Source organism: Orycteropus afer, unplaced genomic scaffold, assembly GCF_000298275.1.
Source record: "Orycteropus afer afer isolate SDZICR_OR568_19922 unplaced genomic scaffold, OryAfe1.0 scaffold00823, whole genome shotgun sequence".
Lineage (NCBI taxonomy): Eukaryota > Metazoa > Chordata > Mammalia > Tubulidentata > Orycteropodidae > Orycteropus > Orycteropus afer.
This window is the reverse complement of record NW_006922410.1, coordinates 249,533-276,900: the sequence shown is the minus strand read 5'-3', so window position 1 is coordinate 276,900 and position 27,368 is coordinate 249,533. Positions and strand designations below refer to the sequence as shown.

The 27,368-nt window shown below is 46.9% G+C and overlaps 1 protein-coding gene across 1 annotated transcript in view; it reads left to right on the top strand.

The window, feature by feature from the left end:
* Positions 1-27,368, top strand: part of CAMK2B (calcium/calmodulin dependent protein kinase II beta) — a 241,698-nt gene that overhangs the window by 160,213 nt on the left and 54,117 nt on the right. Inside the window, exons 3-5 of the mRNA XM_007957920.2 lie at positions 12,390-12,449; positions 20,232-20,286; positions 22,907-22,972. Of these exons, the coding sequence (XP_007956111.1) occupies positions 12,390-12,449; positions 20,232-20,286; positions 22,907-22,972 (181 nt within the window). The remainder of the gene's footprint in view (positions 1-12,389; positions 12,450-20,231; positions 20,287-22,906; positions 22,973-27,368) is intronic.

Sequence of the window (27,368 nt, the reverse complement as noted above, 5' to 3'; positions counted from 1 at the left end):
TCAAAGAAATGGTGTATTAAAGTCTCCCGCTATGACTGTGGAGTCATCTATTTGACTGACCTGTTCAATTTCTTCTTTTGTTATGGGTCTATTCAACTTTTGCACATCAGTGTGTGTTAGTTTACGTAAGTGGTGTGTTTCTAAAAATCTGTGCATTTCTTCCAGATTTTCCAATTTGTTGGAATACAGTTCTTCATGTTGTTGTTGTAGTTGTTATGTGCCATTGAGTTGGACCAAGCTCAAAACCATCTTCTGGTCTTGTTGATTTTTTTCATACATAAAGTCTGATTTATGTGTTTTGGGGCTCTTTCATTGGGTTCATAGATATTTATTATGGTTATAGCTTCATGTTCAATTGATCCTTTAAGCATTATATAATGTTCTTCCTTGTCTTGTATGGTGGTTTTTGTCATAAAGTCAATTTGATCAGAAATTAATATTGCCACTCCTGCTCTTTTATGGCTGCCATTTGCTTGATATATCTTTTTCCAGCCTTTGATTTTTAGTCTATTTTTGTGTTTGTCTCTAAGGTGTGTCTCTTGTAGATAGCATATTCATGGATTTTGTTTTCTTATCCAATCTGCCACTCTCTGTCTCTTGAGTGGTGCATTTAATCCATTAACATTCAATGTAATTATTGACAAGAATGAATTGGTTGCTCTCATATTGTTATGTGTTTTTTCATGGTGTCCCTAGTTTCTTTGTTCCATATTATTTTCTGTGCTGAGCTTTTAGTATTTGCTGAATATTCATGCTTGTCCTATTTTTTTTTTTTATTGTGATGTGAAAGTTTATCATTTTTCTTTGAGGTTACCCTGTGATTTATAATTTTCTCCCTGAGATTACAACAGTCCATTCTATCTTGCAACTCTCTTGACTTCCTCACCATTTAGAAGTTCTGTAACTATGCAATATTTTCCCTCCTTTTGATTTATAATTGTCCTCACTTGCCTCTTGATGTCTCTGACTCCCTATTTACAATCTTGTAAGCTTATTTTACTTTGGATATGTCCATAGCTATGGTTTCTGGGTTATGTCATCTTCTGTATTAATGGTCGGTGGTGGTTTGCTATTTTCAGTTCTCTGTTCAAAGGGCTGCCTTTAGTATCTCTTGTAAGGCTGGTCTGATTTTAACAAATTTCCTTAATTTCTGCTTATCTGGAAATCTCCTAATTTCACCATTATATTTGAAGGACAATTTTTCCAGGTATATAATTCTTGGTTGAAAATATTTTCTTTTTCAGGGTTTTATATGTACCATCCCATTGCCTTCTCGCTTGCATGGTTTCTGCTGAGAAATCAGAGCTTATTCTTACTGATTGTCCTTTGTAAGTAACTTTTTGTTTTTCCCATGCTGCTTTCAGGATTCTTTCTTTGTCTTTGGTTTGATGAGTTTGATGATGATATGTCTTGGTGATGTTCTTTTGGGGTCTTTCTGGTTTGGAGTTCGTTGTTGTTCCTGAATGGATATATTGTCATCTTTCATCATATCAGGGGAGTTCTCCCCCTACAAATCTTGTACAATTTTCTCTGTGGTTTTATTTTTCTCTTCCTGTTCTGGAATTCTAGTGACATGTAGGTTTTTCCTTTTGATGGTATCCCACATGAACCTTAGGCTATCTTTGTTTTGTTTTGATTTTTTTTTTTTTCTGATTGATCCCTTTCCAAAGATGTATTCAGATATTTCTCTTCAATCTCATTTATTCTGTCTTCCTTTGCATCCATTCTACTCCTTTGCCCTTCCAATATGTTATTATTTCTGACAATTTAGTATTAATGTCATGGATTTTTATCTGTAGATTTAGAATCATTTCTAATTTTTCATTTGTTTTGTCATTTTGTTCTTATATTTTCTTCCAAAATTCTTTTAGGGTTTTTTCTATGTTTTCTTTGGTCTGTCTCTCAGTCCTTGGAAGATGCCCAAATATAATTCTTTTGAATTCCTTATCAGAGAGTTCCAATGGTGCTTCTTCCTCAAGGATGTGTTCTAGGTCTGTATCCTGCTCCCTTATTTCTACCACTTTATCTTGCTTCTTTGTGTGGACTGTAATGGTCTGTTATCCCCGTAACATCGTGGCTTTATTGTGTTTAGGTCTCTGTTAATTGTTTGTGAGAAGCAGCCAAGAGTGAGTCAGGCTCTTCTTGGTGGTTGTTTATCGTAGGCCCGTTGGTGGAGAAGGAAGTGGTGGCTCTCAGTAAGTGAAGCTGCAGGACGTGTGGGTGTACTTGTGTCATATGGGGACTGTTGCTGTCTTCCACTTGATTAGACAAAAATAGCAATTGAATAACAATCAAAAGTGTAAAAGCAGATGGACAAAAAGTATGCCATGCAATCACACTGGAACAGTAACCAAAAAAGGGAAAAGAAGAAAAAGAAAAGAAAAGAAAAAGCCCAGAAGTATCTGGGAGAGGGCAATAAGAGAAAAACAGGTAAGAGAAGGAGAATGATGAAGAAAAAAATGGGGGAAATGCAAAAAGAAAAACAAGGAACATGGTTAACCACAGGAAAGAAAAAAGAAAAAGAAAAGAAAAATTGCAACCAGGAGGAGGGCAAAGAAAAAGCTGAAAACTAGAACCTGGGAGGGGAGGAATAAAGAATAATATTAAAAGGGATAAAAGTAATAATAATAACAGTAGTTGTAAAACAGACAAAAACTAACAAACTAAAAAACAGAAAAAGAAGAAAAAAAAATGGGGGCAGGGCACGCAGGCTCCATCCGAGCACACAGACTGGGGTGGAGTTTCTGAGGGCCCAGAAGTTGGGTGGGAGTGAGGGATGGCCACACCTCCATTCACCAAGAGGGTGTGGGGTGTAAGAGTAACAAGGGGAATGTTGCACCTTTCCAGTCGTCCTGGTCCAGAATGTCCTTGGGGTTACTGGCAAGTGGAGCCTGTTCTTAAGTCCCTGGAATCACCACTTGGCAATATCCAAGCTCTCTGTGCCATCAGGATCACTGCCAGACTGCCACTCCGTATGTCTTCTTTTTTGGTGTTTTCATGCAAATTCTTCCACTAGTTGGAATTTAGTCCACTTCTATATCCTTCCTTCAAGGCTCAGGGGTCCAGGATTATCTTCTGTATCTGTGTTAATTGGTTCCCCTTTTCTTTGCTGAAGAGGGTCTGTGCAGTCTTTCTGCCTATTCCACCATCTTACTGGAACTCCTGTGTTTTTATCTTCGGGACATTTTTTCTGGTGGGAAATATAAATAGTTCTTTTCTGTGCCTTTGGCATCATCTCTTCAAGCTATCCCCTCATTGTAAATTTGTAATTGAGGGCACACATGCATGTGTTTGGGATGTACAATGGAACAAGCCCGTCAGTCACTTTCTGGCTTAAATGTAGACCTATATGCATACCTCCTTTCTCCATGTGAGAACTAGGACTCATAGGATGCCTGAGCTCTTAAGAGATGATTGGATTACAAGTACCCTTCTTGGTTTCTGATCTAAGTGGAATGTGAGTTGAGCTCTCTGAGAACTGAGACTCTCACCAGCATGAGTGGCAGTCTCCTACTCATCCTTCAAGACCTCACTCAAGCATCACCCCTCGAGTTTCCCACAGACAGCATCAGGGCCTCAGACACTCTGCTCTTTCTCTCTCTCTGGCATAACACAGGTGCCACACTGCCACCAGGACTCTTTGAGGCCCAGGACCTTGTCCCACCCTGGCCCCTAAAGACCTCTGTGAGTGCTAGCTGGTGCTTACAGAGGATACTAGGCAGAAGGAGTTTGTTGAGGGAGTCAGAGGGACCTTTTCTTAATTGGGGCGGTCTCCCTAAAAGTTGAGATGAGGTTGGGCTTGCCCTATTGCCCTGGCCTGCTTGTCCCCACCTCATCCTATGTCCTGTACAGAGGTTGCCCTGAAAACCCCTTCCAGAGAAAACCCAGTGTTGAAGGAAATGATAGGTCCTTGGAACCAGTGTTCTGTGAGTCGATGTGAGTCGGGGCTTGATGGCAGAAGCATCAGAAAGCACAGAATTAGAACAAAATCATTGACAGGGCCAAGATTGAACAGTCACCATGTGGGAGGCTGGCATTGTTGAGCATGCCTCAGTGTTGCAGAGTTGGGAAGCAGCAGTGAGATGTGGAGTAAGCAAGGCCTGGGTCTCCAGGTGAACCCAAGACCCATTACCCAGAACACCCTCACAGAACCTAGACAGACCCCAAGAAGGGCCAGACTGTCATTCCCACAGCCTCTGCAGTCTTACACCTGGGAAGCCCCTGTTGTTTGCTCCAGCCAGACACTGCTCCATGGTGGGGACAGTTGTACTCTATGCTCAGAGGCCTCCATAGGGAATCTGCATTGGTGGGGGTGCTAGGCTGAGGCTCTGGAGGGTGGTGGAGCCCCAGGAAGGGAGAAGATGTAAACCATATGTATGTGAGCCTGTCTGCACTATGTCTTCTATGTCCTTGAAGGGAAGTTTCCTGGCACTACCTACTGCTGCCAGGTACCACAGGGCTTTCCCCTTCCCCCATATCTGACCTTTGCTTGCTGAGCACTGCCATCTCCCTACATGTGCAGGAAGTATGGGCTTTTGGTGGGCCAGTGCCTTTCCTTCCTCTCCTCAGCCCCCTGAAATGTTGGCCCAAAGGAGCAGGAGGTGCTGACCAGAAGTCAAGATCCATCCCATACCCTGCTTTCTGGGCATGGGGCATAGGACAGTGGGAATCTCCAGGGTCTACCTGACATGGTATGTTTAGGATATATTTCTTGTCACCATTTTGAGTTAAATTGAACTTCCATAGTCTGATGGGGCTTATGGTGTTAACTCAGAAGTTCAGTAATAACTCCCCAGACCTTGTCTTAGAAAGAAAGCACCATGATGTCCTCAAGAGTTCTTGTGAGGTCAGGAAGCCCTCCCCCCCCCGCCCCCACCATCTGAGGCAGACTCTCTGCTGTCACTCTCCCCCGCAGCTTCTTTTCCATGAGCTTGGATTTAGGATTGTGATTTGTAGTCTTGGTGAAGGAGGACAGGAGCTGTCAGGCTTGTCTACAAAGAGAGGACCTACTGAGGGGGCTATGAAGGAACACAGCACCTGGGCTCTACCCACAATCATGAGGATACCCACCCCTAGGCTCCACCTGTGATCAGGGGTACTCTAACCCTGAACCCTATAGTCAAGGGCCCTTTCTTATCTCCACACAAGTACACATGAGTTTTGGATAGGAGATTTACTTTCCATGATAAGTTTCAAAATAAAATATAGCCATTTAAATGAATCACTTACCAGGGAAATGGGTTCACACATGAATTTTTCTCCTGGTTTTTTATTTGTGACCACAATGAGGCAATTTTCCAAAAGAAAACTATTTGCGCCAGTCCCTGCCCCCAAGTGCTCATTGGACCTGCTCAACCCTGTGCCCTTCCAGGCAGGCCTTCTAGTTCCTGTCTGTCTGGGATAACACATGACCCACCTGGGACTAAGGAATATGGGCTGCAAGTTAAATAATAGTGGCATCAATACTAGAGTTACTGAACCTATAGCTGCAGTGAGATTATGCAAGAGAATATCCTCGAGAAGCACACATAGTGCTACCCCCCTGAGGGTCTCAGAGTGCTCAACTTGCTCTCAAATGCTTCAGAAGAAGTGATAAGTACCATGTGTGACTGTGAAAGGAGAGAGAGCTTATTACACAAAGGGGCTATCCATGAGTCCTTTGTACTAGTCTTACAACTTTTCTCCCAAGTTTGAAAATTTTACAGAATAAGCGTAAAAATACTACAAAAGAAAAAAATCCATCCCTTGAGCCCACCACACTGTACCTGTGAGGCCTGAACTTGTCCAGCAGAGGTAACACAAGTTCTGAATTTTGCAATAACTCCTTGCTTGCTTTTCTCTAGGGTGTAACCCTAGATATGTGGAACCTGTTCTCCAGTCCTAGGTGGTGGACAGTGCCTGCTTTTGAGTTCTGTGTAGATGTATAAATGAAGCCCAGAAATTGTGTGTAGGTTCTGTTTCAGCTGTGTTTGATTTGCAAAAGCCACAGTACATTGATCTAGTTTAATTTTGGTGGACACTTGGGCTGCTTCCAGTTTTAGGCCATCACAAATATGCTGCATATTCTCGTCTGCACCTGCCTTAGCTTCCACTGCAATGGAGACTCTGGGGTAGCTGGGATCTGGGGTCCGTTTTGGAAAGTGAGCCCCCAAGGTCTTGCTGGGGCTGAGTATGGAGGTTAGGGAGAGGCTATTCCTATGACTTCTCACTAACACCTTGGCTAGACACCTGACTCTAGGGGGCCTGCTCCTTCCTGCTGTTCTGGGCCTAGCATACCCCTCATCTTGCCCCCCCCCTCTCTTTTTGCTTGGGCCCTCCAGGGGTTAGAATCATCAGTGGGACAAGATAACTCAATCTCTGTCCTAGAGAGGAGTGAGAGCCTGCTGGATGCCCTAGAGTGTTCCCAGAGCAATTTCTGACTGTGGGCATGATTTTCCCACTAAAGAAAGGCACTTGCAAGGTCCCAAGTAAGTTCATGCTCAGGTGTCCCTCCTCCAGACTGCCACTGACCACATGCACAGGAAGAACCCAATTGGGGAGTGAGTCAGCGGCCTTCCTGAGGTGGGAGATCTCAGGGATTGATTGGCTCCTTCCCACCCTTCACCTCCAGCATGGCATGTTGTTGTTGTTAGGTGCCGTGGAGTCGTCTTTGACTCATAGCAACCTTATGCCCAGCAGAATGAAACACCGCCTGGTCCCGCACCAGCTTCATTATCCCTGCTATACTTGAGCCCATCGCTACAGCCACTGTGTCAGTCCATCTTGTTGAGGGCCTTCCCCACTTTGATCGACCCTCCACCTTACCAAGTATGACTTTCTTCTCCAAAGAATGGTCCCTTCTGATAACACAACCAAAGTAGGTGAGACGAAGTCTGGCCATTTTTGCTTCCAAGGAGCTTTCTGGCTGCACTTCCTTCAGGACAGATCTGTCAGTTCTTTTAGCAGTCCATGGTACTTTCAGCATTGTTCGCCAGCACCACAACTCAAAAACATCAATTCTTCTTTGGTCTTCCTTGTTCATTGTACAGCTCTCACATACATATGAAGTGATTGAAAATATCATGTCTTGTGCCGGGTGCACCCTAGTCCTCTAGTGGACATCTTTGCTCCTCAGCACTTGAAAGAGGCCTTTTGCAGCCCTGACTCCTGCTTCCATTGGCGTCGATTGAAGAACCAAGCAATGTGAAGTCTTCGACAACTTCAATCTTTTCTCCATTTATCGTGATGCTGCTTATAGGTCCAGTTGACCTTTATATTGAGATGTAATCCATACTGCAGACTGTATTCTTCAATCCTCATCAGTAAGTACTTCAAGTGATCATCACTTTCAGCAAGCAAAGTTGTATTATCAGCATATCGCAGGTTGTTAATGATTCTCCCTCCAATCTTGATGCCACGTTCTTCTTCATATAGTTCAGCTTCTCAGATTATTTGCTCAGCATACACATTGAATAAATATGGTGAAAAGATACAACCTTGATGCACTCCCTTCTTGATTTTAAACCATGCAGTGTCCCCTTGCTCTGTTTGCATGACTGCCTCCTGGTCTATGTACAGGTTCCTTATAAGTACAATTAAGTGTTCTGGAATTCCCATTCTTCTCAATGTAATGCACAATTTATGATTCACACAATTTAATGCTTTTGCATAGTCAATAAAATACAAGTAAACATCTTTCTGGTATTCTCTGCTTTGAGCCAAGATCCATCTGACATCAGCAATGATATCCCACATCCTCTTCTGAATCCGGCTTGCATCTCTGGAAGTTCTCTGTCAATAGACTGCTGCAACCATTTTTGAATTATCTTCAGTAAGATTTTACTTGCGTGTGACAATAATAATATTGTTCGATAATTTTCACATTCTGTGGGATCACCTTTCTTTGGAATGGGCACAGATATGGATCTCTTCCAGTCAGTTGGCCAGGTAGCTGTCTTCCACATGTCTTGGCATAACTGAGTGTGTGCCTCCAATGGGGCATCCATTTGTTGAAACATCTCAATGGGTCTTTCATCAATTCCTGGAGCCTTGTTCTTTGTCAGTTCCTTCAGTGCAGCTTCGATTTCTTCTTCAATATCATTGGTTCTTTTTTTTTTTTTTCCATTGTGATTTGGGTGAAGATTTACAGAGAAGATTCACTTTCCGTATAGCAGTTCACATACACTTTGTCTCATGACGTTGACCACAGTTTACCACAATGCAACAGCTCCCCTCCCATTTCCTCCCCATAGTTACCCCTTAATATCATTGGTTCTTGATCATATGCCACCTTCTGAAATGGATGAAGATCTACCAGTTCTTTTTGGTACAGTGACTCTGTGTATTCCGTCCATCTTCTTTTGATGTTTCCTGCATCATTCAATATTTTGCCCATAGAATCTTTCAGTATCTCAATTCAAGGCTTAAATGTTTTCCTCAATTCTTTCAGCTTCAGAAATGCCGAGTGTATTCTTCCCTTGTGGTTTTCTAACTCCAAATCTTTGCATATTTCATTATAGTGATTGGCTTTGTCTACTCAAGCTGCTCTTTGAAATCTTTGGTTCAGCTCTTTTATCTTGTCATTTCTTCCATTTGCTTTGGTTACTCTCCACTCAAGGGCAAGCTTCAGAATCTCTTCTGTCATCCATTTTTGTTTTCTCTTTTTTTTCTCGCCTTTTTAATGACCTCTTGCTTCCTTCATGGTTGATGTTCTTGATGTTAGCCCACAGTTCTTCTGATTTTCGGTCATTGGTGTTCAATGCATCAAATCTATTCTTTAGATGGTCTCTAAATTCAGGAGGGATCAATTCAAGACCATATTTCGGCTCTTGTGGACTTCCTTTAATTGTCTTCAACTTCAAGTTGAACTTGCATATTCCACAATCAATTCCTGTCCTGGTTTTGGCTGAAGATATTGAGCTTTTCCATCGCCTCTTGCCACAGATGTAGTCAGTCTGATTCTTGTGTATTCCATGTGGTAAAGTCCATGTGTGTAGCCACTGTTTGTATTGTTAAAAAAAGGTATTTGCAGTGAATAAGTTGTTGGTCTTGTAAAATTCTATCATGTGATCTCCAGCATTATTTCTGTCACCAAGGCCAAATTTTCCAACTATTGGTGACTCTTCTTTGTTTCCCACTTTTGCATTCTAGTCACCAGTGATGATTAACACATTTTGATTGCACGTTCCGTCAATTTCAGACTGCAGAAATTGATAAAGATCTTCAATTTCCACATCTTTTGCTTTGGTGGTTGGTGCATAAATTTGAATAATAGTTGTATTAACTAGTCTTTCTTGTAGACGTATGGATGTTATCCTATCATTGACAACATTTTAGTTCAGGACAGATCTTGAAATATCCTTTGTGATGATGAATGTCATGCCATTCCTCTTCAAATTGTCATTCCTGGCATAGTAGATCATATGGTTGTCTGATTCAAAATGTTCAAAACCAGTCCATTTCAGCTCACTAATGCCTTGGATATTAATCTTTATGTGTTCCATTTCATTTTTGACAACTACCAATTTTCCTAGATTCATACTTTGTACATTCTATGTTCCAATTATTAATGGATGTTTGCAACTGTTTCTCCTTGATTTGAGTCATGTCACATCAGCAAATGGAGGTCTTGAAAGGTTTACTTTATCCATATCAGTAAGGTTGATTCTACTCTGATGATGCCACTCTTTCCCAGTCATATTTCGAAAGTTTTCCGACCTAAGTGTCTCATGCTTCTATACTGTATCAGACAGTGTTTCCAGGCTATTTGTGTAGTTGCCTAGTACTGTTACAGACAATGTTTCTCTACTATTCATAAAGTTTTCCTTGGCCAGTTCTTTGAGAAGTGGATGGCCTCTTCTTCCTAGTGTGTCTCAGTCTGCAAGCCGTGCCAAAACCTGTGCACCATGTGCAACCCCTCTGGCATTTGAAACTGTTGGCACAGCCTCAGGCCTCACAGCAACATGCCACCACAGTACGACAAACCGACAGACAAGTTTGTCTCCCTTAGCTGTTTGAAACCTCTCCATCCTCCCCTTACCTGGATCCCTCCTGCTTGCTCTCTCTTGTCTTGGACACCCTGGCTTTCCTTTCCTTTCCCCTCTGCTTTTCCTGCCACTTGGGGGTTGGGGCCTAGGTCCCTCTCCTTGCCTGGATCCCACTGCCACTTGCTTGCTCTCTCCTGGACACCCTGGCTTTCTTTTCTATTCCCCTCTGCTTTTCCTGCCACTTGAGGGTGAGATCTGAGTCCCTCCCCTTACCTGGATCCCTCTGCCCCTTGCTTGCTCTCTCCTGGATGCCCTGGCTTTCCTTTCCTTTCCCCTCTGCTTTTCCTGCCATTTGGGGATTGGGGCCTGGGTCCCTCCCCTTACCTGTATCCCTCTGCCATTTTCTCACTCTCTCCTGGACACCCTGGCTTTCCTTTCCCCTCAGCATAGGATAGGTGAGACCATCTCTGCCAAGGTGAGGAGCATGCAGACATGTAATTCAGTGTTATTTTTTAGTTAGCACATTAATTGTTACCCTGCTAATGGGTGCTATTAGATGTTCACCAAGTAAATTGTTATTGCTGTGCCCCCCCACACCCTTGTTCACTGTCCCTGTGGGGTGCTCAGCCTGCATAGGGTGAGGGACAGGCCCCAGACTTCCCCTTCCTAGTTACCGTTGCCTTCTGGAGATGATCACCATCCTAAAGTTTGAAAACTACTTTGTTTTTCCTTACAGTTCTCCCATATATGATTGTGCCCCCAGTAACAGGTTTCTTTTGGACCTCTCTATAAATGAAAGCATATTTTAGGAATTCCTCTGGAGGTTGCTTTTTTTTGCTCAGCATTATGCTGGCTTAATGATTACAAGTTGTTGGGTGTAGCCTGAGAGCATATGTTTTGATTGCTACGTAGTATTCTGTTTATGAATATTGTTGTTAGCTGCCATCCAGTTAGCCTCCAACTCATGGGGAGCCAATGCACAAAAGAACCAAATGCTGCCTGATCCTGGACCATCCCCATGATTGGTTGCAAATTGGACTATTGTGATCCATAGAGTTTTCATTGGATAATTTTCAGAAATAAATGATCAGGCCTTTCTTCCTAGTCCATCTTAGTCTGGAAGCTCCGCTGAAGTGTGTTCAACGTCATAGCAACATGCAAGCCTCCATTAAGGGATGGGTGGTGGCTGCACATGAGGTGCATTGGCTGGAAATCAAACCTGAGTCTCCCTCATGGAAGGGAAGAATTCTGCCACTGAACTGTCATTGCCTCTTTGTGTGACTATGTTGTTACTTGTTAGGCGCCACTGAGTCAATTTTTGACTGATAGTGACCCCATGTGACAGAGTAGAACTGCCACATAGGGTTTTCTAGACTATAATCTTTATGAGAGCAAGTCGTTGGGTCTTTCTCCTGTGGAGCTGCTGGATGGGTTAGAACTGCCAACCTTTTGGTTTGTAGCTGGGTGCTTAACCATTGTACCATCAGGACTCCTTCTTTGTGTGACTATAACTACAAAATGCTTATCTTTCTTCATATCAATGTAAATGTGGGTTTTTGTTTGTTTGTTTTTGTTTTTGCTACTGAAATCTCCATCTGCTTTTTAAATCCTGCTGGGACTACTGTTTGTTTGAAATAGGACATTTCTGACTGATAAATTGCTTGTTCCTTTACGGGTCCAGCACTGTACTCTCTCTCTGGCCTGAGAGGTGAGACCTTGGGCTAGGGTGGCTTAGGTTGCCTTTGTGTCTACTATTTCCAGAGTTGGCTGGCCAACAGAGGAGGAGCAGTCTGGGATCTAAGGGGCTATTTCTGACTCCACACCAACATGCTCCTCTTTTCCTGGGTGAGCTCTCTTCTCCATTGCCTTGGGCTCTTCCTACTGCCATGCTGCATAAAATATGGCAAGCCATCAACATTTAAACCTGTAGTATGTAGATTTGGGTGGGGTGGGAAGGGGTCTAGTCATGTACTTGCTTCTGAATATGACCAAAGCCAGTCTCCGAAGTGTGCTTGGGCCCCATTGGTAAAGACAGCCTTGCTACCATCCCATTGACTTTGACTTTGACTTTGGCAGAAAACTCCCAGTAGTCACACACAGAATTAGGACAAAGAATTGAAGAACTGAATCAGGGCCATTGGCTCCACTGCTGGTAGATGTTCTTGTCTGGACCTTGACTCAGCCCGAGTTAGTCCTCTGCCCCATACCTTCCTTTCCTCTCCAGACACTGGGCTCCTACCTAACCTCACTCAGTTGTCCTATACCCAGGAGAACCAGTTACCTGCATTCCTCTGCACAAAGCCTGTCAGCTGGGTTCCTGCTCCAGTGCTTTCAGCTCACCAACCACGATGCACAGTGGGAGGGATGAGCCCACCAGCCAGCATAACTGCACATAGGTGATGACTCTTCTCTTTCTGTCTTCAGATCACCAGAAGCTGGAGAGAGAGGCTCGGATTTGCCGCCTGCTGAAGCACTCCAACATCGGTGAGGAGGAATGGAGGGGAAGAGTGCCAGCCTGTTCTTTTCTGAGGATTAGACTTTCAGAGAGAGAAATGCTCCTTTCCATCTCTCTTCATTGAGATAGCCCTGCATGTACTCCTCCCTGACAACTGTAGGGACAACATTGCTGAGATGGACGTCTGTCATCTGTAAATCAGGCTCAAGGTTCCTGTGCAGTTCTGGCCAGAGGTCCTAGGCCCCACCTCCACCAGGGGTATAGATGGTATAGGCACCAGGTTAGTTCCTAACCCTGTGCCTTGTGGGGTGAGGATGGTAACGGGCTGCTCAGAGGGGCTTGTGAAATGAGGTGACCCCATGGAGCAATCAATGTCCTCACCATACAGGAGCTGTGATGTTCTGTTGAAAACACACAGGACTTGATAATACCAATAGCCTCAGAGCAGCCAAATAATAGCCTTGTTAAGAGACTTGTCAAAAGACCATACCACAGTGCCATCCACAGATCCACATCTGCTAACCAGTTTCTGGAAGCCTCTGATATCCACTTTTGCCTAGCCCAGACTCAGGGCTGTGGACACGTGTGGCCATCGTCATGTCTGAGAGGAGTGTCTGCTGCCCCAGGGACATCTGGAGTGGATGTGTGGGCAGTAGGCCTAACTGATCATGGGCAGGGCCAGGGTAGCACCTGTCTGATGAGGCTGTAGAGAAGGTATCCAAGTGACTCAAAACTTCAGGCTCTGCCAAGAGGAGAGGGAGAAGAGGGCACCTGGTACATAGGCGGCCTAGTGTGTCTCTGCAGTCTACTGCCCATGTCCCACAGCCCATGTGCTATGTGGAAGTGTACACTGTATTGGCCTAGGGACCCTAGGTACTGTCTTTGCCTCCCAAGATCATATGAGGTGTTCTGCCTATCATGCTTCTTTCTGAAACTAGGTCTAATCCAAAACCAGCCCCCAAAAAAAGCAAACCCACTGCAGTCACATCAATTCCAAGTCATAGCAATCCTTTGGAACACAGTAGAACTACTCCATAAGGTTTCCAAGGCTATAAGTCTTTATAGAAACAGATTGCCTCATCTTTCTCCTGCAAACCAGCTGGTGGATTTGAACCAACTGAATGCTTTAACCACTATGCTACCAGAGCTAAATGGTCTTATCTCAGGGTGGGGTAACACAGGTCTTGATATGGTGACCCCAGCCTGTGCTGATCCATGAAGGCACTGGGCTTTACTTGGGGAGCAGTCTGTTGCCTCCTCACTCCTGTGGCTCTAGGGAGATCAAGATCCATACTGCAGTTCCCTCATGGAGCAGGCCTGTGTCTGTCCCCATCTGCCTGTCCTTCTCCACCTCTGGTCCCTTTCCGGACTTCTGAGGAACCTTAGTCATGAGAGTACAAGGAGTCAACCCTCATCCAGGCCAGGCAGCACTCATTATTATTCTAAGAACAGCATTTGGAACATACTACCTACCTCTCCCTTATCTTGTCCCTGCAGCTCTGTTCACCTTCTTATCTCCGCAATCCCTCTTCTTTCTTTTGCATTCCTTGAGCACCAGCTGAGGGCTTGTTTATTCTAAGTGTATATTCAGAATTTGGATAGGTCTTCAATAAGCTTTTTCCCTACCCTGCCTGGAGGCCTGGTGTGGTTCTAGGGGACCAAGTGGGTCCCTGAGAAATGGCTGTGGAGTTCTTGGTTGCAGTGGTGTCATTCCAGTCTAGACCAACACATTCTAAAACTCAAAGGGGGACAGATCTGAGCTTGTAGATGCAGACCCAGAGTGAGAACAGCCTGGAGTTGTTGGGGAGAACTTCAAAGAGATGAGTAGCCCCTCCCTCTGTGGGCAGCCCAGGTAGCCTGACCTCTCAATAAGAGCCCAAGGGAGATCACAGTCCCCTTAAGAGAAAGTGGCCATGTAGAGCCATGCCTGCTAGGTGGGGATGAGGTAGTGTGCCACCAGGGAGTGAGTACTTTTCCTTCCCCATCAGCTTCCTTATCTGTAAAATGGAGGTGTCCTTCCTTCCTCACAGAGACCTAGTAAAAGGGACAGATGATTCCCACAGAAAGCAAGTAGAAACTGTGAAGCCCCCCTTTCTGTGGTGCCATGCTTGGGATCTCAAGTGCAGAAGCCTGGGTTCAGCCTGTCTTAAGCTTACAAGCCTCATGATCATGCCTTCTTATTTGTGAAATGAGGACATTCTGGCCACCCATATCATAGGGTGGTTTCTGTCTATTGCTCTGTCACAAATTACCTCAGAATTTAACAGCTTGCAACAATAAACATGCATGTCCTTATAGTTTTTGTGAGTCAAGAAGTGAAGAATAGTTTAACTGGGTGGTCAAGTCCAGCTATCTGATTTTCACAATGAAACTGCAGTGCTTGCTCACGAGTTCTTAAGAATGTCCAGGTGGCAACAGCAGAGCAGGGCCCTTCTGCCAGGGCCAGGCTACTGTGAGCTGTCCTGTGCAGGTCTCTTCTGCAAAAGGCCTGATGGGAACTTTAGGGTCTGTTTCCAGGGGCTCACCCACATGGTAACTGACTCCCTGGAATGACAGGAGAGGACAAGGAGAGTGAGACTCCTCCTGTCACGTGCACCTTTGCCTTATTCTGTCTACCTGAAGCCAGTTACTAAGCCCAGCCCACACCGAAGGGAAAACAGTTAAGCTTCACTTTTTAAACGGAAGTGTATCAAGGGATTTGCAGTATTATTTTAAAAACACCACAAGAAACCAGTGAGGTTGGGCCTATAGATATTTGCTGCACTGCAGCATCACATAAGAGTGTGTTGGCCTATTGGGAGGGGAGGACCCTGGGACCTGAGCCCCTAGTACAGCATGGGCCCCAATAAGAGTATCCTCCTCTGCACTGTCACTTTCTCTTCAGAGATAGAGAATCCAGAGTCTTGAGGCTTCCCAGATGAAGAGAAGCAGTGCCATAGACTTGGTCCCAGCAATACCCTTAAGCAGAGTGGGGGAGATCTCCGCATCTGGCCTGGGCCTGCTATGTGGCCATGATGCTTAGGGAAGAAGCCTTCTCCAGGCTGAGAGTCACTGTTGATCTTTGCACCACATAGTCCTCTGTCTGCAGGAAGGACTCCTAGTATCCCCTGGAGTCTTCCCGATGCACTATAGGCTTTCTCCTTGGCCCAAGGTCCTCAGCAATGTGGGACTACAGGGGTGGGGGTAGGGGCTGCCTTTGGAGCCAGACTGCCCAGAGGTTCTTTAACTCCATGCTATGAATGAAAGGAAATGGCCTCTGCTGGAGGTGGCACTTTTCACTCTCCCCAGACCAGAGCCTATCCAGTGATCTTGTTGGATCCCCAGGGCCCCTGGGCTAGGCCCAGCTTCTGGAGTTGAAGGTGGGTCTGACTCCCTTAGGTAAGTAATGATAGGGATGGTAATGAGTCAGCATCTGTTCAGCTCTGTCACTCAGCATTGGCAGCAGAATCTCTGATCTGAGCTCACTGTGCTCTGAGATTGATGGTAAAAGGTGAGATCCCCATGCTGTGCCCTCCTCTGTGGGCCCACAGCCTAGGCCTGCCCTCTTGCAGAACACCCCACCCCCATCCCTACCACACATACACACACACACACACACACACAGAGCCATGTCATACCTGTGCTTTACCTGATTGTCATTTTGTAACCCTAAAGTTGATACTGTCCGTTGTCTTAGTCCTGACATTTCTTGCCTTATAGCTCTACCTCCTATAATCTCTGCCTTTATTGTCATATGGCTATTTTCCCTCTGTGTCTGTCCCTTCTTCTCTTTTTATAAGAATATCATTCATATAGGATCAAACCCCACCCTACTCCAGTATGACCTCAAGTTAACTTAATTGATAACATCTTCAAAGACCTTATTTTCAAATAAGGTCACATTCACAGGTACAAGGGTTAAGACCTCAATGTGTCTTTTTTGGGAGGCACATTTCAATCCAGAATCCACTCTAAATCCAAAACTTCATCTACTAAATCATCTAAATTAGGTATAGGCGAGACTCTGAGTATGATACATCCTGGGGCAAAATTCTTTTTCATCTGTGGACCTGTGAAACCTAGGATACAAGTTATCTGCTGGCTTTACTGTATAGCAGCTCTTCTTCTAAGTGCTCCTAACATGCATCCCTGTCCTCTGGAGACCTCAGAACCTCCCAGGGTCCAGAGACAGCAGGCTGCTTAGAAGAGCAGACAAGGTGGTATGTGGGAGGGAGTAAGGCTCCATGAAGCATCTGTGGGACAGAAGGACCCCCGATTGAGCACCCCCTGGCCTGGGACTTACAGAGGAGTTACTGACAGTAGAAGACAGCAGCTCCCACCACAGGGTTTTTCATGCCTCACTCAGCAGGAGGGTGTAGGCCCCAGCAGGTTAAATCTTAAAGCAAAGCCAGGAGGTTGCAAGGACACCACATCTTGAACAACCAGAGTTGGAGGTTGACACAGAAAGTGAGGTAGGCAGCAGACTTGGAAGGGATCTACATTCACATCATGCAGGCCTTGCCAGACCTAGCTCTTTCAGGCACCACTATGGGACTTTTAGTTAGTTATTTCTGTGCCACATCTGCATGCCACATGCAGTATTACCTTGTATTTTTATTTAAATAGGTTTTTATGACAATTCCTTTTTTTTTTTTAACCTAGCCCCATCTTCAGCAATAATATTTGTGAAATCTTGGGTCTGATGTGCTAGTGTTCTTCTAAACCATTAAAATAAGTGCGTAACTTTTTTAAATGGTAAAAGTATTTAAAAGGTGTTCTACACCTGAACTCACTGCACAGATGCCCCTGCATTGGAGCTAGGCTGGAGATGAGGAGACATTTGAGCAGTCTTGGAGAGGACAGTCCTATAATAGAGGCAGGGGTAGACAGCAGGAGGCACCCTCTAGAGAGAAAAGCCAGAAGTCCAGACCCCTGCGGCCTCACCCCCATCAAGGGCCATAGGCACACCTGAGCCTGGAAGAGGTCATATTCTCCTTGAGGGAAGGAGAAAAAATCTACAGAGATAGGATCCTCTTCCCCTCCTTCCCTCCCGTCTTCTTTCCTCCATCCAATCTCTCTTTTCCCTCTTCTTGCTCTTTTCCTTTTTCTCTCTTTCCTTCTCAACTCCTACTTTACCTTCAGGAAGGTGTCTAGAGTGGGGCACATAGGAGTTGAGAACTGCTCAAACAGTGCTGGATCTGTGGAAGCCCCACTGGGTTTATTTTGTGCCTCATGACTAGAGAGGAGTCAGGAAGAAGTTTTTGTTTAATTCAGGGGGGTTGTGCCACTGAGGGTGCCAGTTTGGGCCAAATAAAGGCTGGGGCAAATTGGTGAGTATAGAAGGGCCAACTGGGGACACTCTCTACTCTTGGTACAGACCTCAGCTGGGAAAGGCTGCCTTATGCTGCAGAGAAGTTTATGTAGGGAGGATTAACAACAAGATGAGCACCTGCTTGCAGGTGGGGGCTCTGCAGAGATGGGGGGACCAGACTAGAACTGGGCAGAGGACATAGGGCCTTGAGAGACCTCACTTTCTGAGGGTGGGCTGTGTTGGAGGGAGAGAGCTGGATGCCTGCACTTGAGCAGAGCCAGAAATGGTGCAGGCCAGGAAAGGAAGCCTGGAGGGGAGGGAAGGACAGAGGATAAGGGGTGCAGAGGCACAATGCCCCTTCTCCCTGCCATGAGTCTGGAACCTTTCTCCTGTAGGGTATTTATGAGACCTCTCATAAGAGTCTAAAGTCTTCGTTAGGAAGGCACCATGAACAGAGCACTGGAGATAACAACACAGTGATGGCTCACACTGTCACTCATGGGTGCTGGTATGTGCTGGGCTGTGCACACTTGCCCTGCACACTCTGAACAATGTCCTGCACAGATGCTCTCTTATCAGCATCATACAGAGGCCAGCTGTACCCATCCCAAGGACAGCCACCCAGCTGGTACATGAGGCAGAGTGACAGAAAGTCCTCATCCAGCTGTCCCTGGGGTGGGGGTGGGACTGAGATGTCAAGGGTGAACTCATCAGGGGATCTGTGCTGCCAGGGGAGTTCTGCCATTCAAACACTTGATGGAAAGCTCCAAGTTTGCTCATCCTGGCAGAAGCTTCTGGGCCCCTCTGCATCTTTCCCAGTGAGACTCCCACCCTCAGGCCAGAGACAGGCATCCTCCACCCCAAAACAATGTTAGGTATACCTCCTTGCCACACCAAGTCCAGGAGCCCAGGCATCTAGCTGCAAGGTGACAAATAGAGGGAAGAGAGGAAGATCGTTGCTATTAGGTGTGGAAGATGCTAGCAGAACAGTCCTTGGGAGGACCAGTGCTAGGAGGAAGGAGGACACAGCAGCCAGTTAGAAACTAGGACACATGAGAGAGCAAGAGGAAAGAGGTCAGGTTGGAAGTCAGTGCCTGTTTGAACTGTTTAAACTGCACCAGCAGTGGTCCTGAGTGGTGGGAAGGAGTAGGGTCCCAGGTCTGTCTGCCAGGACCACAAAGAGAACCCAAGTACAGGGCTTCCAGGCCATTGGAGGGCAGCTTCTTCAGGTATGGGCCCACTGTCTCCCCAGTTTCCCAGCCATGCTTGCCTGTGACCAGCTGTGTGACCTTCACCCTCTGTGCACTGGCCTCTGCATCTGCAACCTACTCAACAGGGTCCTTGTGAAGGTTAACTGAACTAACACATACACAGCACTTATAAGTGTCTGGCATATACTGAATGCTCAATATGTGTTGCCTGGTGTTGCTGCTGCTGTTCTAGCAAAGGACAGTTTGGGCAGAGGGGAACAGGGTCCATAATGAGTCAGTCTTTGGAAATGATTGCTCTGTAGTACAAAGGGCACCTCCAGCTTCAAGGGGAGGGAGGCATGGAGGTTGCTTTCTTTGAGCAGAAAGTCACTTAGATGTTCATTCATTCAGTCAGTCATTCAGCATATCTCAAAGCCCCACTCTGCACTGGGTGTTCTCAAGGCTCCAGGAATATGGAGAAAACAGACAAAAATCCACACATCTCTATAAACAATAACTGAGGAGCACATAAATAGCTATGGCTCCTCCCTGCTAGTTTCTCCCTATCAGTGTTAGTTCTGGGACTCTGACCTTAGGGTCAAGTCTCTGTAAGCCATAGCACATGGCTTAGCTTGCCTCTGGACTACATGGTGTAGCAGCTCTGGGGGCTCAAGGGGCCTGCTGTCACACCCCTACTCAGGCCAGTCCCTGAGCCTCACCACCACAACATGCCAGGCAGCAGGGAGAGGCTGGGTGCCGCCAAGAACAATCCTGGGCTGGGTAGGTAGACAACAGAGCCATGCAAACCCTGCTTTCAGTGGCTGCTTTCCCAGGCCTTGATTGGATAGGACTTGATAGTCCTTGATAGGACTGAGAAGGGCCTGGGTCTTCATTGGTGAAAGGGTAAGCAGAGGAAAACAGGAAACCAGACAGGCTGCTGAGCAGGCAGCGGAGCAGAGCCAGAAGTGGTGCAGGCCAGGAAAGGGAGCCTAGAGGGGAGGGAAGGACAGGATGAGGGAAGCAGAGCCACAATGCCCCTTCTCCCTGCCATGACTGGGGTCTTTCTCCTGTAGGAACCCAAGCTACACCTGGCCAGCCCACAGGCTTTGGGGGAAGTACCTAGACCCAGAAGACCTGTGCCCCCCTGGGTCCTCCCCATTCGCTGTCCTGTGTAGCTCATCCAGAGACCTAGCATCTTGGGAGGCTCTCTCCTCTTGAGAGCTGACTGGTGACCAGGGGCAAGTACTGTGTTCCAAAGAGGAGGCAGACCTGGCTGCTGAGGTATTCATCCTGCTTTGTCAGCTCCTCAGGGTCTTTTCCTGTCTCCACAGTGCGTCTCCATGACAGCATCTCTGAGGAAGGCTTCCACTACCTTGTCTTCGACTTGTAAGTACCACAGCTGACCACCCTCACCCATTCGAGCCCAAGTGAACATTATCCTGACTTGGGGGTCTGGTACTCCCAAACTTACATCTGCTGCTGTCCTGCCTAGCACAGCTGCCCTCACCTCTCTGCCTGCAGGAGGGAGAAGGGTGTTTGGAGGCTGGGGCAGCATTGAAGGCAGCACTAGGAAGAGGAGTAAGTGCTCACTGAGCTCTGTGGGACAGCTTGTCTGTCTGAGACTAGGTGCCCTGGACCCCCAAGGAAGAGTGGGACCTGTTTACCTTTCTTCCTTTAGTCCCTCATCTGGCAGGACTTGGAGCCTTAGAGCTATGTGCCAGCATGTTGTACATGTGTAAGTGTTAGGGTGGAGGCAAAAAGACATCCTGGTGGTGGGGGTGCTCAGCTGCCTCTCACCTCCCTGATTTAGCAGCAGTGACCTCATCTCCTCCCTCTTCATACTGCTTAGTGGCACTATGTTTAGCTGCTGGTGAGTCAGTGCAGTCCTGGGACCCTGAGTATGCAGGGACCAGAGACCTTGGCCTGCCCTTATGGCCTGCCTAAGCCTGTTACTGCCTGCTCTGCAGTCACCCTTGCCCACCCTCAGGCTATGCCTGGATGGCAAGATGCTCCAGCTGTAGGGGCATGATGGCACACTTTGGGTCTCTGGTCAAGAGAGGCTTGACCATCCCTGGTACCCCAGTGTGTCCACAGGTCCCTGGTATTGCTGCCAATGCCTGGGCTTGGCCAAGCTTTGGCCTCTTCTGTGTGGCCAAAATTGTGCCCTGGGATATCCAGAGTGCCCTCATGCCCTGAGGAGGTACAGACCCACTGTCACCCTGTGTGCCCTCAGTCTAACTTTTCCTCCACCAGGCATCTTCTCCAGGAAACATAGAAGCTGCTAGACATAGGGGAGCTGACAATGTCCCTGCCCTGGTGGCAGACAAATAGCTGCATGGGGAAGAGAGAATGGACACCCATGTGTGTATGCATGTGTGTTTATATGTATGTGTATTTATGTGATTATGCATGAATGAGCATACATATATGTAGTTTAATGTGTACAGACATGTACTTGAGTATATGGACATGTATCTTTCCCCATTTGTGCATGTATGTGTATGAACCTATGTGTGCACATGTATGTGCTTATGTTTGTGTAGAATATTTTAGTCTCTGAGCACCAGCAAGCATAGGACAGGCAGGTGTGTGAATAAGAGGCTCTGAAGGTGGATAGGGAAGAGGAAACCAGCTGAGGAGGTGGAAAGGGCAGGAGGAGGAGCAGCCTAGGCTCCTATACATTGTCCCTCAAATCCCAATCTCCATGGCCCACAGGATTTGGTTGTTGTGGACTCTGCTGAAATCTGTGTGTGGGACACACAGATGTGATGAGCAACTAGAAGTGACAGGAGAGAGAGAGAAGAGGCAGCAGGTGGAGCTGGAGTTCAGCAACATAGTCTGCATTTTGAGGAACACAGAACAACAAAGCCTCTATTGCCTGTTGCTGAAGGCCTAGACACAGGCTCAGAGCAGAGCCTTTACCCCCATCCAGGACAGAGAAGGTGGAATAAAAAGGAGGCTCCTAGCCTCTAATTATCTGCCATGTGTTGGACATTGAATCCTCGCAACAACCCCGCACAATTGTCACTGCTGCTCCTGCTTGAGAGATGATGAGCTCAATAGATTGCCCAGGTCCCACAGTTGAAGGAAGGTAGTTTCCGACCCAGCCCAAGGCTCCTGATCCCTAAGCTGGTTCAGGCTAGTGCCTCAGAGGGGTACTGCAGGCAGGCTTCTGTTTCCCTTGGGCATTTGCCTTCTCTGAGCCTCTGTCTCCTTCGGGGGTAAAGGGGATCATAATAGCTCTTCACTCCAAGGATGTTGGGAGGACTCAACAGAACACCTAGCTAAGGCATTTAGCCCAGTGCCTGGGGCATGCTAGCATTCAATACTGATAGCGAGCCTGCCCAAGCCAAGGCCCCCTATTCAACAGTCCCCACTCTCCTGTTGCCTCTGCCAAGGGCCAGCTAGCACTAGTCCTAACAAAAATGAGGAAGACTCGAGCCCCACCTTCAAGGAACTAATGCATGGAGACCAACATGGAGGCAGAAGTGTGGTTAGGCAGCCATGGAGCAGGCGGGGAGTTAGGGAGAAAGTGTAGATGTAAAAGGAGGTGCCCATGTGTGTTCCCTCAGGGATAAGGAGGGAACATTAGAAGCCAGGGGATTCTGGACCACTTCAGAGTTGGAAAACTCTAAATGGTGTCTCCTGGCCAACTTAGAGCTTGCTGAGTTGGATGAGGGGCTTGGATGGGTACTGATGATGGCTTCGTCTACACCTCTGTGAATCATGGCAGCTGTGTGCCAATTCCTTGCACCCCTGGTTTTGTCACTTTTCCATCCTGTTCCTCTCCAATTTTCCAGCCTGGGGGACCCTGGGCAGCCTGGGCTCTTTTGGGTTCCCAGAGGTCCTCCAGGCAGTAGCTCCTGCTCCTAGAGCTCCATCCAGACTATAAGGCCACTCACAGTGTGCTGCACATGGTGGTGGTGTGGGTGGTGATGGTGATACTGATGGAGGTAACAGGGATGACAGTCTTCGAAAATGTGACTCGAGTATGCTTTTCCTGCAGGGTCACAGGTGGGGAGCTCTTTGAGGACATTGTGGCAAGGGAATACTACAGTGAGGCTGATGCCAGGTGAGTGCAGAGCCCTCCCACTGTCCTACTTTTCCTTTATCCACCCCCTTCTGCCCTTCCTCTACCTCTAGACCTTTCCTGTCTCTTCTTGTAAGCCCACATCTATTCCTATGCAACATTCCCCTCTGTAGCCTGGCAGAGGGTCAGCCATGATGGGCAGGAAGAGAGAGAGGGTGTTCTCAGGGGGAAGTGTAGCTTGAGTGTGCACAGGTCCAAGACTACTTGGTTTTACTGGGGTTAGCTGTGTGGCTCTGAGGGAACTGAACCCAAGAGCTGGTGATCTCCTTGGGGGCTGGCCATAGAAGGAGAAGAGCAGAGTTTATTTCTAAGGTGTCCTCCCACTCTTCTCTTCGAAATCTCAGTCCATGCCCCGTAACAGGCACCCTTTAGTTAACCTTGCTCATAGCAATGAGCAGTTTCTAAGGCAAGTCCAGGAATCTTCTTCCAGAGACCCTACCAGGGCCACCTTGCTCCACCCAGTTTTAACATAGGAGAGGCATTGGAGTCCTGTGCTGGCAGATGGTGGGTTGGCAAGGTGACCAATTGGGAGTGGCAAGCATCAGTTCCTTGTCCCTGGAAGGTGGGCCCACTTTTAGCCTGCTGCAGCCCAGTTTCCTGAACCAGGTGTCACTCAGATCCATGACCAAGGATGTCCCTCATCATAGTGCTCCTCAGCTCACCACTCCCTGACTGCCAGCTGACATACTGTGAAAGAAGGGCTGGCTTAGTCTCAGGGATGAACTTGGCACAGATGTTCAGGCAGGAAAAAGACAAGAATGCTAGCCAAGGTCTTCTCTAGTGGCAGAATTATGGATGGCTGGCTTTAAAATTTTTTTTCTTTTTTATTTTTAAAAATTTCTTTAATGAATATATATATATATATACACACATACATATAATATATATATACACATATATATGTATATATACATATATATTTATGTATATATATGTATATTTATGTATATATATGTGTGTGTGTGTGTGTGTGTATATATATATATAATTTTTTCTCATCAGGAAAAATAAATTATCATCAAAAAAATAGCTTCATGCTAGTTGCTTCCATTTGGCCTTGCTGTCTGTGGTATGGCCCTGCCCTGTGTGGGGAGCTTGCTGGGCCTGGCTGACTACCTCCCAGAGCTGGCCCCAGAAGCAAGGAAATAGGGTGTGGGCCTTCTGGAGAAGGGTATACTCAGGGATCACCGGAGATCCTCCCTGACATCCCTAGGAGCAGGTGGAGCCCTGAGAGGGCAAAGGACTCTGAGGGTCCTGGTGAGGCATGAAACAGCTCCTCCAAATTCCCCCTATTCTCAGAGTGCATGCCACCTACCATGGCCCAGGCAGACCTGGGCAGACTTGGGCTAAACACTGGCTGGAGCAATAAGATACCCTTGAATCCAGCCTGTAAATCCCTAGAGAACTGCCACTGGTCCTCAGTTTCCCTATCTAGAACAGGGGACTACTAGTGTATTTTAGCCTGTGGCTGAGCCACGTCCTCAAGCCCCCCAGAATGTGGAGGGGCCCTGGGCCCCCTACCCAGATCTCACTCCCCTGGAACCCCTGAGCCCCTCCCCGCATGCCTTCCAACCTGAGTGCCCACACCCTACTGGCTCACACCCAGTCCCACCCATCCCATCCTTAAAAACATCTGTGGTCCTGAAGCTCTAATCCCATTGTTTCTCTCTCTACCTTCCCCACACTCACAGTCCCTTCTACCCTCCCTCAGCTTTTTTGATGCCCCACTCCCTTGTTATCATCCCTGGGGCATTGATGGCCCCTCCTTCCTGCTTCCACCCCACCACCACAGCCTTGTTCTGCTTTCCACTCCTGTCTCCATCAGATAATAAAGTGTAATTTCTGTTGTTGCTGTTACGTGCCCTCCAGTGGGACTCGACTCATAGTGACCTCTCCTTGGGTTTCCGAGGCAGTATCTGAGGAAGGTGGGTTTGAACCACCAGCCTTCTGGTTAGCACTCAAGTGCCTTAGGTACTATGCTACAACAGCTCCCGTATAATTTTTACTCCCCTCTAAACCTTTGCACACAGGAACTTACCAGGTTAGGGGTATGCTCCACCAGTTCTAGGCCTTGGGTGGGGGGCTACTTGCTGAACAACCTGCACCCTGTCCCCCTGCACACTTCCCACTGAAGCAAGGCCCGGAGATGGAGCAAAAGATTGCAGGTGCCATCTGCACAGGAGGGCCAGTAGGAGGTCAAGACTTGCAGGAGCTCTAGCCCACCCATTGATTGTGCCAAACCATTATTCTCCCTCTGAGGAAGAGAGCCTCATCTGTTCATCTGCAGGCATGGGCTTGGCTTCTCCCTATCTTCTTTGTCCCTTATCTTTCTTATTCCATGTCTCTGATGAATACATAGCCTACTTAGGGGTGAGTGCAAGGTGCTGGCCTCCAGGGGCCTTGCTTGGTGAGCAGGAGTCTGCCTTGGTGTAACTGAGACACCCAGCCAGCTTCCTCTGCTGCTCTCTCCCCTGACAATGCAGCTCTGATCAGGTGCCTTAGAGCTGCCCAGAAGCTAGTGGCCTCAGGGAGAGGATAAGTTGTTGGAACTTTCTGTGGGCTTGTGGAGAGATGCTTTGACTGTCAAGATCCCAGGAATTTTCTCTAGAGTAAACTGTATAGTGCTGGGAGGGGAAGAAAAGATGAAGAGGGCCTGTAGCTTCTACCGTGTCCCTACCTGGCTGAGGGAAAGAGCCCCCTTGGAACTGACCCAGAGGAGATGGGGCTCTGGACTTGGCATGGCTTTCTTGTCCCACCCATAAACCCCTATTCTCTCTCAGAAACACTGCTGCCTCTTTTGGGGGATTGGTGCCCAAAGAGGATGTGTGGTAGCCAAACTGTGAAAAGCACACAGGTTGGCCTCTGCTCTGTGAGTGTGTTGAGCATGGGAAAGATTATGTGGCAGTGAGTGGGAAAAGGCTGGTACATTGATATGGCCAATGTGAGTGCCTCCGTTCTATATTTAGGGCCAGGAGCCCTTTCTCTTTCTCTCAGGTAGCTGTATACCTTGGTCCAGGAGGACTACTGCCTTCTATCTTTGTGCCCATACCCTGCCCCAGGTGATTGCACCTGACAGGCCATATCTGAGATGTGAGCCTGAGGGCATCAGTTACTCCGCTGGTATCACCATACTTAAAGGGGTAGAATTGGAGACAGGAACATGGTGAAGGAAGGACTGACTGACTCCAAGGGAACAGATCTCCTAGAAGGATAGGTGAGACATAGCTAACAATTACATACCTCTCATGGAATATAATCAGGTTATTTCCCCTACACACATTTTTTTTTTTTGGTGATTTGGGTGAAAGTTTACAGAGCAAATTCATTTTCCATACAGCAGTTCACATACACTTTGTCTCGTGACATTGACTACACTTTACCCCAGTGCAACAGCTCCCCTCCCACTTCTTGCCGATATTACCTCTTCCCTGTGTCCATCCCTCCATACACTCCTGCCCCCTCAGCTATCTCCCTGTGCAAAAAAGCCCTTCTTTCACCAATGATTGTTCTCTCCAAGGAGTGTATCTACCTCAGGTAAATGTTCAACTCATATGCCTGTCTTTTGTTTGGCTGGAAGCCACAGGTGTGGGTTCAATTCAAGACCTGAAGGACAGCTAGAGGCAATAATCTCAGGCTCTATCAGACTAGCAAACCTGGTCACCCCCTGCTTTTTTTTTTCCCAAATGCTTTTGAGTTTTGTTCCACATTGTTCTCCCTCTCTATCCAGGATCTGCTACATAGATCCCCCTCTGAGTGGTTGACAGTGATAGCTGGGCATCGTCTAGTTCTTCTGGTCTCATAGTCATAATTTGCTGCGGATTGCATGGTGTACCAGTCACTAGCATTAATTATTCATGAATCTTTGGTTTTCATCATTCTTCTTTGCTCTGGTTGAGGAGACACCCATCGTTGTGTCTAGATGGCTGCTTGCAAGCTTTTAAGATCCCAGTCACTACTCGCCAAAGTAGGAGGTGTAACAATGTTTTGTGTAGTATGTTATGCCAATTGAGCTTGATTTCCCCTGTGACTATGGTCACGAGCCCACAGGTTCAGCTCTTCGGTCCCTCTGGATAGGTGGCTGTGACCAAGAAGTGAATACAACCTTGGACCTTATTAGCTTTACCATACTCTTGAGATTCTTTCTTTTTTTTTAGATGCATTATATTGAAATATAATTTATGTGCAGTGTAATACACAAAACTAAAGTGACATGGGTCAATGCATTTTTTTTCAGTGTTCCCTCCCTTTCCCTCCCACCCCTGGCAACCAACAAAGAAAGTTTTCCTCCATATATAAACCTTTCCTTGACCCTCCACAACAATGAATTAATACTATATTTGTCCTTCTGTGATTGACTTATTTCACTCAGCATAATGTC